This window comes from Ascaphus truei, chromosome 4, assembly GCF_040206685.1.
Source record: "Ascaphus truei isolate aAscTru1 chromosome 4, aAscTru1.hap1, whole genome shotgun sequence".
In the NCBI taxonomy this organism is placed as follows: Eukaryota; Metazoa; Chordata; class Amphibia; order Anura; family Ascaphidae; genus Ascaphus; species Ascaphus truei.
The window spans coordinates 262,934,898-262,954,936 of NC_134486.1; the positions used below are offsets into that span (position 1 = coordinate 262,934,898).

The 20,039-nt window shown below is 39.7% G+C and overlaps 1 protein-coding gene across 3 annotated transcripts in view; it reads left to right on the forward strand.

The window, feature by feature from the left end:
• Nucleotides 1–20,039, forward strand: part of PDE7B (phosphodiesterase 7B) — a 372,458-nt gene that overhangs the window by 209,083 nt on the left and 143,336 nt on the right. The window contains exon 1 of one of the 3 annotated variants that reach the window (XM_075597405.1): nt 4,648–4,707. The exons of the other annotated variants lie outside the window; for them this stretch is intronic. Coding sequence (XP_075453520.1) covers nt 4,695–4,707 — 13 coding nt within the window. The 5' untranslated portion in view covers nt 4,648–4,694. Of the gene's footprint in view, nt 1–4,647; nt 4,708–20,039 lie in introns of those variants that run through there. 3 annotated transcript variants of the gene reach the window in all.

A 20,039-nucleotide genomic window follows, 5' to 3' on the forward strand; every position in this document is an offset into this window, starting at 1 on the left:
TGCAGTGATAAGTGAGCCTGACTAAGACTCAACAAGCTAAGGTGATGCTGCTAATGATTTGATTAAGCTGTCACCAGTACCATCCAGTCTATGGCATATTACCACCACCATTCATCAGTACCTACTAGTGTACACCACTACCACCACCGGCATCACCATCAGTATCATCAACACACTGCCAGTAGCTAACTTGTCAGAGCCATCTTTTTTTTTTTACTATTACAACACTGCTTTAAGCAGCATAAAGCTGTGAATGATTACATTATGGAGATAGAACTTCAAGCTCATTAATAGGGCACACAAGTTGTTGTCCAACTAGTAACATCTGATGAGGAAGTTGTGTGTGCTGCTGAGGCTGTTTGAAGAGGCCACCGCTCTGGTCAGCTCAGTAGTGACAATACTGGAATGAGCCAAGTCATCCCCTTATGTTCCTGCAACTACTGGCTAGGAACCTTTGTTCGCATGCAGCATGAGTGTAAGGCTGATGATAATGCTGAAGGTGAGAATGGTGGTGGATGCTATGGTAAACTGCCTGAGTGTGATGGTGAGGGGGTACCCAGGCCAGAAAATAAAGGTATTATGCCCGGCCGGGTGCCCTTGAGTCATATTGTAAATGTGAAGTGTTAGCTCTGCAGCCCACTGCGGGTTGAGAGCCTGTAAATACCTTAGAATTGTCTGTGTGTGTCCGGCTAAGGATAAGCGGACCACATGCGCTAAAATGAGCAACATTGAATGACTGCGGTCACCGTTAATGCATTGGTTCCGAGAGTTGCAACCACACGTACCACATCACTGTATTTAGGTCAATTGGATAGTGATTGCGGTTAGGTAGTTCCGTGCATTGCTACACTGAATCACGGCCTAAACCGCAGGTTAATTGGATAAGTGCAGTTGCGGTTAAGCTAGTTCCCTGCATTGCTACACTGACTCATGGCCTAAACCGCATGTTAATTGAATAAGTATGGCTGTGGTCATGTCTGCGCTTCAGGCCTTGCAACAATGAGTCACTGCCCAAACCGCAGACACGGAGGAAGTTTTAACCGCAGACCACATATAAGTAAATAGCTAACCTGAGTTAGGGACATGCGGGAAAGGTGAAAATTGATATGGGTACTGCTGGGGTCACAAGTGAGGCAGCCATAGTTTACAGGTTGTTAACTTTTGGGGTAAATAGTAAAGGTTCCCCTCTTTTTTGGTATTACATTTATAAAGAACCAGGGCATTTGCATTCAGGCAGCAGATACATTGGGAATTAGTAAGATCAATTTATGACCGGCCATTCCGGTGAGTAACTCATGCATATCTTAAAAAATCCGACATTGGAAAGTGTGAGGTGGAGGGAAGTAAAGATAAACAGGTTTCTCTGCCAGATGTCCAGATGTCTGGGCCAGAGATAGACTTTCTGCCACCAGAAAAGGGGCTTGGTCAGGTATGCTAAGCAGCTCAGTTGTTAGGTTAGCGCATGACCCTAAGCATACCGTAAAGCCCCTAGCCCGGCTGCAGGAACTGTGGGCAACTTGGCCATAGGGTGGCGATATGGTTCCCACAGAGTGATTGGCTGCACATTATACAGATAGGGCTTTGGTGCTTTCAAAAGTCCGGGCCGACAATCGGGAGATTGGATTAATCTGAGCTACATCGTACTTTACAAGAAATTCCATTGTAACTAAGACTTGTACCTGGCTTCAAAAGTTCGTTAAAACCAAGGATTCCTGAACAAATCCTTTAAGGACTAAACGAAAAGTTCCCTTTCAACGAAGATATAGGGGTTGCAAGTGGCGCCCCTAGCCAAGGACGGTTACATGGCTCTTTTTGCGCATCAACCCCGGATTTGGGAATTGATGCCTAGAGACTTGATTTCTGAGGATTTAGTTCCGTGGACATTTTATTTCGTTTTGCCCCATCCCAGTAAGTGTTTATTCATGTTATTTTGTAAATCAAGCTGTGTGTGTTTCTTGTGTGAATAAATTACAATTTATTTTATCTCACGTTTTGTTCAATCAAAGGATCCGGGTAATTTTAGTGTTAAAAGCATTGGTCTCCCGTGACACTGAGAAATGATCACTGCATGGTATCTGTGAAGCTAAGATCAATGATGTTTTCAGCAAAATGGTCAGTAGCAAGTGCAACCATGTACCTGTACTGGTGCCAACCCTCAGGGCTACCGACAGGGGTGAGAGCGGGACTAGTGTCCTGGCTATGTAGGGCACAGCTGGCCAGTGCTGGAGTTTGGCCCGGACAGGTTCAACTTCTGCATCCTGCTGCCGGGCCTCTGGTTGCTGGGTCGGGCTCTCTCCAGCTGCTGCTGCTTTTGCTCCCCTCTCTACCAGGCTGGGCCTCTCCCACCAGTGCGTGCTGGAAGCTGAGCCTGACTTTTGGGTGGTCCCAGCTTCCAGTGCGCAACAACGAGTATTGTCCTTTGTGTGAGGGGAAAGTGTGTGTGTGTGTCTGTGTGGGGAGGGGGGATTGAGGGAGAGAGGGGTAATTAAGTGATAGCAGAGGGGGGACAGTGTGAGAGAAGAGAGGGGGTTAAAGAGGGAGGTGGGGAAGACCAACCTGGTGTGTCCATCTCCCAGATTTGCCTGTGTTGCTCATATACTGTGGGATAATACCACAACATGCGATTTTCCAATATGATGTCTTTCTTTCCTCAGCTACTTTCTCACCCCCACTGGCTGTTTGTTTTTACAACATAGGCACTCTATTGTAAACAATGCCAAGAGATAAGGCTTCAGTTGTTTCTCACTCTATCGCTGGCTGTGCCTTTGTTTATACTCCCTGTTGTGATGGCTGTGGTACAAATGGCTGTGGTGGTTGTGGTGTTCATTATGGGGAATGTTTAGACAGCACTGGTTCTGGAGGTGCTGGAGGTGCTGCCTGTCTGAGTGACTCTAGGCCAAAGGCACCTCCTACTTCTGGTGGTGGTGGGGGCGATGACAATGGTGGTGATTGGTGATGACTCTGTGACCTGTCTAAAGGAAGTCTCCTGGCAGCGGCATCTCCAGCGGTCCCTATGATAATGGGGTGGCTGAGAAGGGCGGTGGTCCAAAGGTCGGCCCATTCCGTCCCCCTATGAATGGTGGCACTATCCTCCAGTCCTTGTATCCTCTTCCATAAACACTAAATATAAAGAAAATAATAAAGAATCTAAATTATACACAGAGAAATAAAAATAAGTAAATAAAATAATAACATTTATAAAAAAATATTTAAAATGAAATAAAATTAAAAAAGAAACAATAGAAACAAAAAGAACTATGGAATAATCAACATTAAAAGTAAACTAATGTCAATATTTAGTAACTTTATTAAATTAACTAATGTTCCTAACTATGTAACAAAAAATTACTATTTTAAATAAATACCTCACAACACCCAGATCCAATTAAATAAAACTTAAACCAAGAAGGATAGATCTGAAAAATAAATTAGAAACCAGGCAACATAGAAAATGTGACAGCATCGAAAAAAATAACAATAATAAAAATGAATGTTGTTGATAGAAATATTACAATACAAATTGACACAGCGATTATTGTAAATGCTTGCAATTATATTAAATATTACCTCCAGTCGTTGTGTGCGTGTATGTAGCAGAGAAAATTATGATTTTGTTAGCAGTTTATTGAATGAGAAACTTTAACTTTTCCTACCTATTGAGAATGGTTAAGGCACAGAATATGAAGGCCCAACAAGTTGATTAGATCTTCCAACTTACAGAGTGTGTACAGCAGCACACAGGAGAGGGAAAAATCTCTGTGGGAGAAATGTGTGTGGAACCATGACAGCAGCACTAGCCTTTCTCTAGGCATACTAAAGGAAATAACGGTATTCAGATGTACAGTAGCAAGACTTACTGTTCCCGTGACCGCACGAAACCAAGTGCAATTTCCTGGTATTTCTTTGCATGTTGTAGTCCCGTGAGCCGTGGCTGCCAAGTGGTGATTTGCAGCTGACGTAGTACGTTACAGTAACGATAGGCAGTGGTAGTGTAACTTTAACCTAAATTCACTGCACAGAATTCCAAGGTTATTGCTACTGTAATGCATATTTTGTACTGTTCTGCGTAATGTAACCCATCCCTTATTGCCACATACTCAATGCTAGGAAATTTCAGATAACACAGTTTTTATGTTATGACATTTATTAAAGTAAAATAGAGAAACGTATTGTACTGTACATCGTGTAATATTTATGAAAATATTTATTACTTTATACAATAACAAAAACTTGAGGAAAATAATACAATCTTCTTATACCAACATACTCTGGCTGTCTCTTGTACATTTTCACTTCTGAGATTATTGAGAAGAAATAGATGCATTATTTAAACACTGTGCTGCTTTGCTAGAACACCGCTGCGCTGGCATGCTCTATGTATACTGTATGAAACACTTATGTGCTGCATTGAATTTGTGCGCATGCGTGGTACAGGTTTATGCCAATTGAATGGAATGCATACAGTATGCTTTCCATTCAATTACTGCACATGCATATGTACACTTATTGGATAGAATGCATATTTTTATCTAACTAATGTGCATGCTTGCAGGAGCTAAAACGCAAAGAGATGCCGAAAAGGCAGTTCTACCTTAATTTTCCAATATTAATGTTCTGTGTCCTAGGATGTGGTTTTTACATGAACAAGGTGTTGATGTTGATGTTGAGAAAGCTTCAGAATCTGCAAAACAAGGATGAATAAGAGGGGTAAACTATTTTACTTGAATACTACTACTCTGTACACCCCAAATAATTAAACATCAAACTATTTATTACAAAATTTCATGTTTTCAACAATTTTAGTCACTGATTATTCCAGCCCAGAATCCTCCGATGTCATAATAGTCCATTCATTCTGTCTTTCATGTTCTTGAATTCTGCAGGAAAGTATTTATACTGCTTCACAAGTGCATCTAAAATAGCTCTCCTCAAATGATTAGTTATAACCTTCTAACCAAGGGAGCCATCAAAATTCAAATTTCTTGCCCACTCGGAAGATGAAAAGGCACATGATGTTAGAAGATTCATTGGGGAAATTCATGTGGCAGTCCCCTACAGCATGCATTTACTTCCAAATTTCCCAGGGAAATATAGAAAGAGGGAAGTCAACTACTGGCACCCCACTGACTGGGATACAGGTTCATTTACACCTCCATGATTCAGTTGTCGCAGATGTGTTTTGGCAAAGAGGCACAGGTGACAGCTTTGGGGTGCCACTTTCTTGGAGGTCAGTCTCAGTAGCATGGGGAATCATAGGCACAATGTCATAGTTGCTGAATGAGCAGCACAGTATGTATGGTCTATATAGACTTCCCACCATCTAGTATGAAGACATAGAGGGGGTATTAATGGGGATAGGTGTATAGAAAGTGGCACTAGAGGTAGGAAGGAATTCACTGGAGGTAAGCGAGACACCCAAAGGTGTAGAAGTAACACACCATGGAAGGCTTAGCAGGTTGCTAAACCAAGGAATCTGAGGGAAACCAAGTCAAACAAATGCTATGTACAAACCAGGCTTGTAGAGTACAGAATGCAGAATCGAGCTAGAGCTGATTTAGTAACAAAAGAGTGGCAGATTGGGAGGCTAGCTTCTATTTCTTTCCAGTTAACAAAGGTGGCTGGGAAGTGTTTGATTAAGCAGGCTGTAAACCTGAACTGAAAAATTACTCCCCCACAGGACAAATAAAGACTACAGCCTTCCAATTATTAATGGCAGTTATTTTAGCAAGTCATTAGCTTGCCATTTTATAAAACTATGCATAGCGTCTACTTGCTGTAAATACATAGATTATTGACATTTTTATTTGTCCTACATTATTAGCTTCTGTTACGTCTGTAAGGAGTCTATTTTGTGTATCCACCACTCTTTCCATGAATAAGTACTACTTCACATTTCCCCTGAGCCTCCCATCCGCCAGTTTCAAAGCAGGATCTCTTTCTCTAGAACCTCTCTTTCTCTGAAATATGCTTTCCTCCTGTACCTTGTTGTATTTGATGGTTCTCTCCTTTACTCCTTCTCCCTTCTACCAAAGAATCTGTGCATGTTGAGGTCCTCTAGTCTTTCTTGATATGTTTAATGATGTAGATAATTAACTATTTAATATCCCTTATTTGCAGAATCTACAATGTATCTATGTCCTGGATATGGTCTCCAGACCTGAGCACAGTACTCTATAATAGGTCTTATCAGTGATCTCATATAGATATTTTGAATGCTATTTTTAAAAATCTTTCCTTTAAATGTTATGTTTAATGCCAAACCCTGCTTCATGCATGCCTGAACTAATTCCAGTGACATGTTTAAGGGATCTCATATGGGTAATTGTTACCTTTTTAACCCAAATCTGACACCTTTATGTTTTTTTAATCATTTGTTTAGACGGGAGGGGTTTGAGTTCCTGTGACTTCTCCCTTTTGTCTGATGTCGTTCTGTGACAAACAAGTGCTTGTGCAGCCAGAGTCATTCCTACCTTGGCTTAACTTTATCTCTGACAAGGACAGGGTGGCATAAGGGTAAACACTTGATTGACAAAAAAATTCTTATTCAGAAGACCCTAAGAAATTCAATTGTGGGACTGCACCATTATTTCCATTACTGCATTCATCTCTGGACAAAACCTGCATGAATCTACACTATATTTTGACTTCCAGCTTTAAAAATTCATAGAGGTCAAGCAGGTCCTTTGGGATCTAGCAGCATGTGAAAAGTGTACAGTATTTATAGTAGTTGGTCTACCACTTAACTACAAATCCTCCTCTAATTTGAAGAACCTTTCTCTTGCCAATTTCCACTAGGGAAATAGTTTTACCGCATTCAGCAAATATAAAAGGCTAGGAAACAAATATTAAAGGCCAGGAAGCACCTATCAAAGATGTGCAGGAAAGGGGGACACAGATTGTCACCTTTCAGAGTAAGAAACAACACTCAATACAGAAGTGTGAACATCAAGCTGACCATTTATTGCTGAATAGGACTGTAACCGCTTGCTTTGCAAGAAAAATATACAGCCCACTTCCAGGAGAGTCAGCAAATCAATGTGTTTCATGTCCTTTATGCAGTGAAGGGTTTTAAATATACTGTATGCTGGATTCTGGTATGATGTTACTCATTTGTAGGCTGTCAACATGATCCATGGCAGTTGGGCTAATTTGTCAGGATGCTTTTTCAGTAGATCCCACATATTTTATCATGTATGAAACCTGCATAGAACTCTGTGCCTTTCAGTAGAGCCGATTAGAGAAGGCTTCGGATGTATGTAAGGAAAACCCTAAGGAAGCAATTTGTGGTGTTCGATTTTATTTTATTTTTTGCTGGGAGTTTGACAGATTAGTGGTTCTGGTAAACCATTATCTCCTGGATACGGATAGTTGTGCGGAAGAACAAGATGGCTGCCGAGACAGCCTGTGTAAAAATCACTAGTACGGCTTCCGGAGTCACCAATAGAAAGCCGCAACATCACTGGGAGATGATGCTCCAACTTTCTATTGGTGACCGGCCGGCCAGATTTATAGGGGTTGTCTTTAAGGAAACTACAATACTAACAATTAGTCAATTGTACCAGGGGGGTCCCTGTAGTTAGGAGCATCATGGTTGAGCTCTGCAGTAACCACCAGATCTTTCATGGGGAACAAAATTATAATTTGAGGGGTATTTCTGCTTTGCTAAAGAAAGCATAGAAAGGGCTAGTGTAACATAATGTTAGTGTATTTGTTTATGCTACTACTGAATGAGTAAAACAATTATCACATTTCAGTGAATATGACTGTAAGAAGGGAAATTCGCAGATCAGGTGGAATACCTTTGTCCTGGTCTGCCATCAATTTCAACCTGAGTTACCTACAGTATATTATTCCACCATCGTTTGCAGTACCCTAACACTGTGGCTCTATTCGGTGCCATAAGGAAAAAATGTATTTAAGTCTGGGAAAAGATTTTGAAAATGAGATCTCACCAGGGGAGTGCTTTGGACAAAGTACGTGAGACCTCATTCTCTGAACCAGCGACCTCTCTGGGGAAAATCCATAGCATTTGGTAAAGTATAGGATTTTCTGTCCGTTTTATCCTTTTATTTTAAGAAACTGTTCTGCATTTTATTGTAACTATGTTTTTGTAATACCTTTTCTGTAACGTAAGCACTGTATTTATATATATATATATATATATATATATATATATATATATATATATATATATATATAATACTGAGTTAAGTTATGGTGAGTAAAAAAAGTGACAAAAACCCTCCACAGGAAAGCAAATATGCAAATATAGCTGTATGCTCATCTGCATGTCTTAGGCAGGTCTGCAACCCCGCCTTTCCCCATATATATATATATGTATATATATATATATATATATATATATATATATATATATATATATATAAACATCTAATAAGATGCTTTGGGCTCTGAATGAACTATTGCATGCTCTAGGGAGAGTATTAAAGTGTTCGGACACATTTGGCTACAACCGATTTTCGTGTGTTAAAGTGCATAGTTTTTTCTATAACAAACAGGGACATGGGACCCTGCCCAATATTAATTTTACATCTTATATTATTTGCATACCCTCAGGTGGTGGAAGTGGATAGATATGATTTGCAATTGAGTAGGGGTTAATATTTACTCACTGGTTCCTTGCGGAGGAGAAAGGTGGGTTGGCTAGAGTAGCAGGTTGCGGGTTGTGTACTGATCCTTGATCCTGTATAGGTGATATTGTCCATTTGATGAACCTTTGTGAAGGTGAAAAGTGGGAGCGCTTGCGGGCGTGAGTATTAACCCTTGTTCCTTATGCAGGTCACGGGCTAGCTGGGTGCCATACGTGACAATCTGAATTAGACTTTCTAAGTACGTTCAAATTGGGAGACATTTGTGATGACAGTGAAGCAAGACTATCTAGTACATACTGTAGCATGTTCTTAAATCATATTGTATGTTTATTTACTTTTAGGTTAGAATCTGATTCGACTGATTTGCTAACCATTTGTATGTGGGGGAGCTTCATTCTATTCCAGGAAAAACTCACTCTTACGTGCTTGTAAAGATTGAGGGGGAGTGGGGGGAGGGGATTAAGTAAAAATCAAGAAACCATTAAAACCTACTGTAGAGCCACAGTCTGAGTGATTTTATTACCTTTTCACGATTTGTCACCCCATTGAAGAAATAGACCTATTTACTGTATATTTACTGGAATATGAAAAGGGGGAAAAAGCAGGGAATCGAAAGGAAAGTAAAAAATAACCTTGGTGCCAAAAAAACCCAGGTTAGCTTCTGCTCATCTAAAAGGGCTCAAGAACAATCTAACAGAACTGCAGTAGCAAAAATGTTATTTTTTTACTTCTTCCGATGATGAGACTGTGTGCTCCCTCCTTGTACTGGTGTTAGTATATAATCTACCATAGCTTAACCCCTTTGCTGCCAAAAGGTCCAGGAACACCTTGTTTTGGGATAAAGAAAACAATGTTACTAATATTATATAGGCATGTACAGAATCCAATGAGCTCATCGGTTTTAGGCTACAATTAAGAATGTAAGTTTTTCTCAAACGACCTCCTCATGTGAAAATGCCACTCTGTACAGTATGGATACTGAATACTGTAGTAGGATTATTAGTCAGCAAATCATATTCTGAGGCAAACATTTTGTCACCACCTCCTATGAACATGCTACATAGCATAGTCATATTGGCCAACTTTCCCTTTTTTGAGGGGAGATTCCCTGATTTGTATCTGAAAATTGTATCATTTTTCTACTGTCTCCCTGGAAATAATTTATTTATTTATTTATAAAATATTTTACCAGGAAATAATACATTGAGAGTTACCTCTCGTTTTCAAGTATGTCCTGGGCACAGAGTAAAACAAATAATACATGGTTACAAATACAGTTACATAAATGAACATGGTATACATTATATACAAGACATTGCGTGCACAGTTAAAGAATATATATATTATGGGCGTATGAAACAGTTACAGACCAGGTTAAAATGTGAGACAGCCTTAGATTTGAAAGAACTTAAACTGGTGGTGGATGTCAGAGTCTCTGGTAGGTTGTTCCAGTTTTGGGGTGCACGGTAAGAGAAGGAGGAACGGCTGGATACTTTGTTGAGCCTTGGGACCATGAATAGTCTTTTGGAGTCTGATCTCAGGTGATAAGTGCTGCAAGTGGTAGGAGTGAGGAGCTTGTTCAGGTAGCTGGGTAGCTTTGTCACAATGCAAGTCAGGGGGTTGTTTTAAAAATCACAATAACTTATGAAGCCCAACTCAGGTTTCTCACAAAGGTGTTTTTGTAATCACCAAGCCTATTATGGATTTATATGTGGTGCAAGGAATATACACCACAATAAAGAAAAACAATATTCCTATATTACACTCTTTGATTACTAATGTATCAAGTTATTTATACAAAATTGCAGGCCAATACAATCATAAAAGGGATCTAAGAGGAAGTTATGAGCCAAATATCTTACAATTTTGTTTTGCAATTAATATAGACAATTGTCAATGTTAACTTATGTAGAAACAACTGTAAAATGAATATCTGCACACACAATAATCACTTTATGTGTAACCATAATGTGCACAATGCTTAAAACAGTGCACCAGTTTAAAAAAAAAAAAAAAAGTTGTGTAATAATTCGATAAACATGCTACACCTGTATATTGTCTGCTTTTATATGCTGTAGTGTATATTGAACATTTACGAGGCCCCAGAAAAAGCCTTTAGATTAGAGGCAAAACGCACATTGGACAGCATGTACATGGATCTTGAGGCAATCAGATAAGTCATTGCCCTACACCGGAGGCCTATGGTGACCTTGAGGAATAGACTTTGCCTACCTCCAGCATGATACTGTACGGACATTTATATGTGATTTTCACCTATTATTTCTTTCAGTAGTCTTTTTTTTCAATAATTTAATTTTTCATTGTGTTTATAAAGGGGCACACATATTTGTAACTGGTATCTTCAATTGATGATTAATTTGCATTAATGCATTGAATATCTGCATTGCACTAGATATGATAATAGCAGTTAATGATTCCTACTGCGATATAATATGATAAGATACTGTATAGCACATTTTGGAGCTAAGTTGAGTCCATAGGCCGTTAAGAAATGTTTTTGCTTTAGTATAGGTACCTGCTATATTGGAGTTTAACTTGATAGGGTTAGCAGTCTTGAATAATTTTCTGATCAAAAGATGCAACTAAATGGTTCTTTTCTTATTAGACTTGGGTTCCAAATGTAAAAAATTGTTTTCCATAAGTGCTAAGATATAGCTAACTTTTGGAGCAGCAAATGTTCAATATACACTATAGAATATAAGCTCATATATTATCATTCTGGAGATTGGTAGGTAAAGTCTATTGCCCAAGGTCACCATGTCTCCAGTATAGGGTAACGACTTGGCCATTTATCTCAAGATCCCTGTACACACTGCCTGACATGGGTTGTGCCCTTAAGTTGTGGCTTCTTCCAGGGCCCCGCCAATGTTCAATATACACTATAGAATATAAGATTATTACTGGTTACATGAATGAACCAGGCACTGTGGTGTTAGACAATTGAGAGCTGGAAGTCATTAACACATTACAGCACAACACACTCAGTGCTATACCCTATGGGGCTTATTCTAGAAGCTCCGAATTTGTCTTTGCCAAATCGCACATTCTGGCATGTTCAGCGGAATGAAATGTGTGGGAAAAAAACGGTATTCTCTATTGCAAATCACATGTTCTAAACTGCTTCTATAAAAAGTTACAAACTGCCCAATTTGTACTTGCTTTAGAAGCGAAATGACATGAAGGTGGTGTTAATTCGCTCGAAAGCCTGAAATAGGGCTTTTTGCAGGGAAGAGAACGAGGACTTCATGACTTAAAAGTATCTCCAGTTGTATATACAGTATGTCTCCTCAAATCTCCCTCCAACATCCAAATAAATTAGGGAGAGATGTCAGTGTCAGAACAAAATTAGAACCCACAACCCTGACATGCAGGACAGCAGCTCCAGCATTGAACAAAATCAGATGCTGGGAAATTATACTGTCACATCTCTCAGGTGCCTCAGATGTGCTCATTTCTTTTGCACAAGGAACATTGAACTGGCCACCAGATAGAGGAAATTGTCTGCTTTTAAAGCAACTATACTGCATTCCCCTTTTTTTCCTTTGTTTAATATGTAAAGCATGTGTTAATGTATAATTCTATATTCTTACCTTAACTGGCAATCGTTTGGTGCTCCTGTTATAAATCTGTAAAAATCCTGATTGTGTGCCTAACATAATGGCCGCCTTTCAGTGTAAATAAATCCTTCAGTCAGTGTAACTCAGCAGATACAATTTATTCTTATATTACTAAGGTAACATTATCTATTTTTACGGTTTACAGCTCAAACTGCTGGGAATATTGGCAACAAATGATCACAAACAGGAAAGTTTTGCAAAGATCTTGCACTGCTGGGGAGGCAGCCTAAAACCTGCTATAGAGATATCAAAGGATGCTTTAAAACTGATTAAAATGGCATGGAGTTGAATAAAAAAACCTCACTAATATTTAATACTACAGATCTTTTTAAAAAAAACATAAGATTTCAGATATTTTGCTGCTTTAAAGGAAGCTAGGAGGCTGGGCTACAGGTGTGAGTAGTAGAGCTCAAAAGTATGCTGTGACAGCACTATTTCCCAGCATCTGGATTAGTTCAATGCTAGAGCTGCTGCCATGAATGGCAGCGTTGTGGGTTCTAATTCTGTTGGGTCTGACACTTGTATCCCCTTCATCACAAGGCCCTTTAGACTTATTGGTCTTAAGGATATATTTTAGGACGTGTGACTCATTTAAATATACTTTGTATAGACATTAGCATATCTCCCAGGGTACCTCAGGTATGTTCATTTTTCAGCACATGCATTTCTCCCTAATTTATTTGGTGGTATACACCTGGAGATAGTGTTAAGCTAGGAAGACCTCCACTTCACAAAATCCCCATTGGAGCATTGGAGGGAATTTGCAATTCCTACTCTCACCTGCCTTGATGTAGCAACAGAAACATGAGTTGGTTAGAAAAAAAATGTAGCCTTTTGCACCCTTCGGAGCTACTAGAATACAGCGAGTTAGCAAAAAATAGATTTTGGTCATTTCTCCTGAATTTGCACTGCCAGAATGAAAAAACTTCTAAAAAAAAAAAAAAAAGCCTTTTTTTTGCATGGTTTGGACATGTGAAAATGGCTTTCAGAAAGCAAAACATGCAAATTCGCTTCTAAAGTGTACTTTAGAAGCGATTTGTCACAATGAGGAGCTACTAGAATTCGCCCACATACCTGTTATGACATCTTTCAGAATTATATTGTGCACTACACAAGAAGATATACTAGTTAGTGCAGGGGTCTGCAAACTTTCAAGGAAGAAGAGACATTTTATAAAAAAATGTCTTTGTCCAAAATATTCCGAGAGCCGCAGCACATGCATGAATATTACACCCCCACAAACATATACCGCACACACTAATAGCTATATACTGTCTAAGCATTAACATACAACAAGCTTATTTTAATCAGAATTAGGGAAAGGAAAAAATATGTGTGGGAATAAAATGCATTTCACAATAATAAGTGCCTTTATTAAAAAAATTTTTTAATTGTTTTTCTGTGCAAAACAGTTTGTCATTTACAAATACACAATACATACATATACATTCACTACTCATACCGGTGAGCGCCGTAAGTGCGGGCTGCAACTTGTGGCGCGCGCCCATGTCACAGGGAGGCGGGCCAGCAGCTGGGGAGATGCCCGGCAGCAACAAGAGGCCCGACCAGCGCTGGCCGGGCCCCCCTGCAACCACCGGCAGGACAGTGAGGGAGAGAGGCAGCAGCCGGGGAGCTGCCACCTGCGGACGGAGGAGAGCCGCATGTAGGTGCGGAAAGAGCCGCATGTGACTCGGGGGCCACAGGTTGCCGACCCCTGAGTTAGTGTATAGCATGTTTACCGAATGAAAGAACAACGTATGTGGTGTAAATTAGTGCACTGTTTTAAGCACCGTGCACTTTATGGTTACACATCGTGATTTTCGCGTGTGTAGATATTTATTTTACAGTTGTTTCCGTATAAATTAACATTGGTAATTGTTTACATTAAGACATATGCAAAAAATATTTGTAGGATGTTTGGCTGATTGATAGTTTAATCTTTGATCCCTGTTATGATTTTATTGGTCTGCAATTTTGTATAAATAACTTAATACATCTATAATCAAAGAATGCAATATAGTAATTCTTTTTTTCTTCCTTGTGATGGAGTTTTAGAAATGTCCTACATTTTTCTTCCAAATCTCTGAAAGAAGCATTTAAATGTTAGCCAGTCTGATCATAGTGTTGCTGGACAGCACCACGTACAGTAATTTCAGAAAGCTTTATCTGATTGAACATATAGATATAAACAAATTCTCTAAGACGGAGAAAGAACCGGCACTCCAGAGATTTAGATATATATAATTTTTTCCAGAACGACAGTAATCAATGTTTCGGTCACAAACATTGACCTTTGTGAAGGTCAGTGCTAGTGACCAAAACATCAATCTGTTTGGAATAAAGAATATCCTTTTTTCAAGATCCTTGGAGTGCCGGTTCTCCATTTTAGAGAATTTGTTTATATCCAATTTATCACGGCATCGACACCCGATGCTCTGTGTATGGTCGTGACTGCACCTATTCTCCAACAGTTATTATTAAACATATATACACATATTTTAGCCTCTTGTCCACTCGTGTTGTGCTGTGACGAGTCTATGTTGGCCCAGCTAGAGCTATTTTGTCACGTGTCTTCGTGCAGTGTTTGACGCTATCCCAGGGCTCTATTCCTGCAGCATTTCTAGTGATATTTATTGTGTGGCATAGACAAAAAATAAATAAAAAATTCGCTATTAAAGGGAACCCTTTTCATGTGCCATATTTGCAGGCAACTGGACAAAATCGAGAGTACTATGGTTTTTATTTCTTTAGCAATATATATATATTTTTTTCAATCAATTCTGATATTTATAGTTCTTTTTTTCTAAGAAAAACAGAAGCTTACAAATGAGAGCTGGCTAAAGTGGCCTGGATAGATGTAATCCTCTGAGGTGGGACTAATCTTGATAGAATCATAGCCTTCTCAGGTAAGGCTTAAATCTTAAGTGATATAGCCCTGAAAGTGTAATGAGCATGTAATGAACATTGAAAAACAATACCATTTTTATTTAATTATGGGGGGTTTTAAGTTCAGTGGTGGGGATTCTTGGTTTTACAGTTTCGTGCAATATCAATTTTCACACTGGTAATAACATCAATTTCTTTCCAAGGGTAAACATCTTATAAAATTGGTCCAGGCCCTTCAGCATTTTAGTCAGATTGTTTCTCTGCATGTGAAAGTCACATGCAAAATTAACTTCTCCAGTAGGCTTAACAAACCTCGCGATTCTATTCCGTCTTGAAACAGATCCAACTGATTTGGCATTAGAAATAAGAAGTTCTAACAGGATTATGACATCATGTGGGAAGAATATCAGCAGCTGTTACATAAGCATTCTTGCTTAGCAGGGTTTACACTTATCCTCTCACCCTTTTTACAGCGGTAACTTGTTGGAGAGGTGTAAATAGCTTTACTTGTGTGTGCTCAAACATGGAGAGCAGCTGACTTCAGCAACGTTCCTAAAAGGGCATAGTTTATGGACAGCTAGAACCATTAGTATCCAGATATAAGATTTGCAAATAATGTACTTAACTTCTTTTGCTTTGTTAGAAGCCAGCAACGCATTGCAAAATTGTCAACCCTGCTGTATTATTTGGGAGACTTTTTTTTCAGAAAGGGACAGCTATTTATGCAGTGCTCTTGCAGTGTAAAGATACAGATAATGTAAAACACAATGGGGTACTGATGCATTGGAGGTAATGTGAGAGCAACCATTCAGAATATTCTTGTTGTTGATTAATACATTCAACTGCATTAAGTAATCAGATAGAGAACTGATTGAATTGATTTATTTAGGGTGCTACTAGAGGGTTAGATATAACATATATACAACCTTAGAGGAGGTCGCCAGGTGACAAAACGCGCATCGGGTGTTCAATAGTGTAAGACGTCACCACAGATGTAGAAATGAGTCGAAGTCTGAGAGTAATAAGAGCAACATTTGAGTGAGACTCTCACGTGGGCTCTGGGCTTTCTCTAATGCAGTGATTCTACTTTGGGAATGAGTCCAGCGATATATTCTACTTTCCTGATCCAGCCCCCTCTCCCTGAAAGCTGTTTTCATCGCTACCTTTTCAGGACTTTCCCCTACTAGTTAATACACCGTGCTCTCTACACCTGGTAGTTGAGACTACAGCTGAGCACATAATCGCCTATTTTACAGTTATATCGTTAAGAAATACTCAAATTGAATTCTGAAGTACTCAAGTCTTCAGGTTCCAAAGAGCTGATTTGCTAACCTCCCTATCACTTAATTAAACAAACTATAGTGGGTGTAACTGCAACCACATTCGAGTGGATCCTGAGGCACAACTGCTAATCATCAATCACTATTAATTAAAATCTCTGAGCCCTTGCAGCATTTTAATTTATTCACTTGTTCACTGTGGTTCTTTTCTCTATCAGTTCACTGGTAGGATATTCATGTCATAAAATTGTACTAATTTTCTTGTTTTCGGACCACCTTACACCGAGCAGCAACATTATATCGTTCCACGTGTTAGCTACTGTACCACTGTGGTAATGTTATGGAGTTGATCTCTACACTAGATCAGTTATAGTTGTAACCTGCCAGCAATTACAATCATGTCTCGTTACGATCTACTGGCAGTATTTTATTTACTCTCTTCCATACCATTGATTAAAAGGTACATTTTATACACTAAAGCTGAAATCCTTACACCACATATGGTCCAGTTAAGGACACATATTATCATCTAACCAGAGGAGTGCAAGTTCTGGGCTTGCTGGGATTGTGTTTATTAATTTGATTTTCAACTGGTATCAGTTGTTTGGAGGTTAGTGTCCCCTCCTCCCAGGGTTTACGCTCACCCCACCCCACTTTTTAAGTAGCAAGGTTTTTTTTCATGTCCTTGTGCAGTACAGGTCCATTGTGGCCATTCTCCCTCCAGCAGAGGTAAATGAGAATTTGCTTAGGTAGTGTTAGGACATGCTTACAGGTCATGCCTTCATGTGGCTCGCAAGCTTACAGTATAACGCTTTGGCCAAAGGGTTTAACTAAATGACCCTTATTCCAGAGAATATATAAGTATGTCACTGTATATTTTTGTCACATTGGATGTAGCATTGGGCTTTTCTGTCTTTTGTTATATAAATTTAAATGATACAAGAAAATACTTTATGAATATGTGTTTTACTAACTATATACCAAATGTTTTGTTATAAATAGGAAGATGCAAATAGTCAGTGCAATGCTAGCCATAAGGTGCACAAACACGTTGAGTTATAGATACAAACAACTGGATTGGGACAGGAATAGAGGTGCGGTTTTCCTTCAGCTTCTGTGTGTGATCTTTGTTATCTTACAATATAAATATAAATGTAAGTATTGCTATTTTTGGAACTAATGGTTATAGTGATATTCTCCCGTAATAAGCACCTCCACAGTGGGTGTCATTATGAATTTCCAGCAGTTTACTTTGCAGCCATTCATTAGACATGAACTGACCTCCCTGTCCTAAATATATTAACATAAATCAAAGCTCAAAAATATACACCCATGTTTCAACTAATTAAGATCAACATTGCACTCTAATTGCACCATTTTTAATTAGGTCCTAGCAATTTATCCAGTAGAAGTAATCCTATCCATGGACCTGTGTCAGAGACTTGATCCTGGACTTAAATTGAACCACTTGGTCTTACCCAGCAATGGCAGTTTTTATGTGGGAAGCGTCATTATAGTGTTAACATGACATCATGAGAAATCACTACAGTGTTAACATGACATCATGAGAAATCACTACAGTGTTAACATGACATCATGAGAAATCACTACAGTGTTAACATGACATCATGAGAAATCACTACAATGTTAACATGACATCGTGAGAAATCAATCAGATGAATTTAAATAAGCTTATTTTACCTTAGTAATCCAATAAAGGTCAACATACCTGCATTCAAATCTGGTGTTAGTAAAGAATGGAATAGCAAAAATATTTGGGGGGGGGGGGGGAATTACTGCGTTATTCAATAAGAATTTTTTATTTACAATACGCATTTAATTTCCATATGTGAAAAATGCATTAACTCAGCGTTAACCAGCCATAGTGATACACAAAAGAGATCCCTCAGAAATCAGCACTAGCAATTAAACTGTCGGGTGGGAGATATCACCGTTTTCTACCCGAGGCTGGGACTTCTAATGAATTGCAAGGGAATAGCAGTGGGGAGATTAAGCACAAACTTCTTCACACTCCCATAATGTTCAAACAGACTGGTAGGTGTTGAAAAGATACTTCATATCCCTTTGATTATTCGCCGCTGCAAGGGTCCAGTCCCATGGAGATTCATTGAAGTACAATAGCCACAATCACTCCGCGATCGCGCATTGAAGTCAATAGCAGTAAGCATGCAATCTCTGTGCGATTGTCGGTATCACACTTTAATGCATTGCGTGCTGGAGAGGCCTCAGCACCAGAGTGCCACAGCTCTTTCAGCACATCACAATCATGTGACTGCTACACAGAGTGATCACGTGATCGCAGCATTACTGATTAGGTCAGGGGTACACAAATTGGTGGGGGTGCGAGATTTTCCAGGGGGGGGGGGGGGCACGGCTGCTACAGAGGCCCCGTGCACTTCCCCAATGCATTTAAATGAAATGTCGGGGGCCCGCGCGAGGCTTCTATAACTCACTTACCTTGGCTTCCAGCGACGCGTCGTCATGGCAGCATGGTATCAAATGACCCCGTGGCGTTGTTTGACGCCAGAGCCAAGGTAAGGGAGGGGCACGAGCAGGTGGGGACAGCCTACAGGAGAGCACAGGGGGGAAAATTTGCACGCAACTGGATTAGAGGAAGGGAATAGGAGTCATCTTCCATTCCCCTAAGAAGGATTTCTCCCATCGAGGAGAGCAGCCGTGCACTGCATTCATAAACGTGCCAAGGAAAAGCTGATACCGAGGGTCACTTAAAAATATTTATTGGCGCCTGCAAACCATACAGCAACTGCGGGTACCTCGAGGAGAAAGCTCTGACGCGTTTCGACAAAGTGCCTGTCAGCACGAAACGCATCAGAGCTTTCTCCTCGAGTTACCCGCAGTTGCTGTATGGTTTGCAGGCGCCAATAAATATATTTAACTGACCCGGCGGTATCAGCTTTTCCTTGGCACGTTTATGCATGCAGTGCACGGCTACACTCTCCTCGATGGGAGAAATCCTGCTTTGCTGTTGCTTCTGAAGCTGTCGCACGCCTATCCAGGAAAGAACCAGTGACTACTATTGTATATCTACGTTCTTCTACTCACATGTTTTGATCCAGCTCCAGGGACTTATTTACCAATTAGCTGGGGGTCTGGTTGATCTATAATACAGTCCTCTCAGACATCCCCACATGTATTGTTAGTTATGGAACCTTTCATAGGAGCATAATGGGATCCAGGCAATTATATTCCGGATGAATTTATACTGGATTTGCTACATATATTTTTCGATGCATTTATTTATATAATTATGCATTTGATAAAGTGCCTATTCACATGCTTTTGAGCTCTGTTTTTGGGAGGTTCCTTTCCTCCATCCTCTATCTTCCGTTCCTCTGTCTGATAGATCATGTTCAGTGATTCACAGGAGCGCAGAACACAATCTCCGCTAGACAGCGAGCTGAAAGCCTATGATGTAGCCACCAAGTCTTGGAGTCCATGGAGTGTCAGACCTCATGACATGATGTCTACTTCATAGGGCACTCAAAGGGTTAAGGAATTAGGATTATGACTGCATGAATTAGAACCTCCAATTACATCAACTGGAAAATCCAACTCCCTTTTACTCCCAGTCGTCATGATGT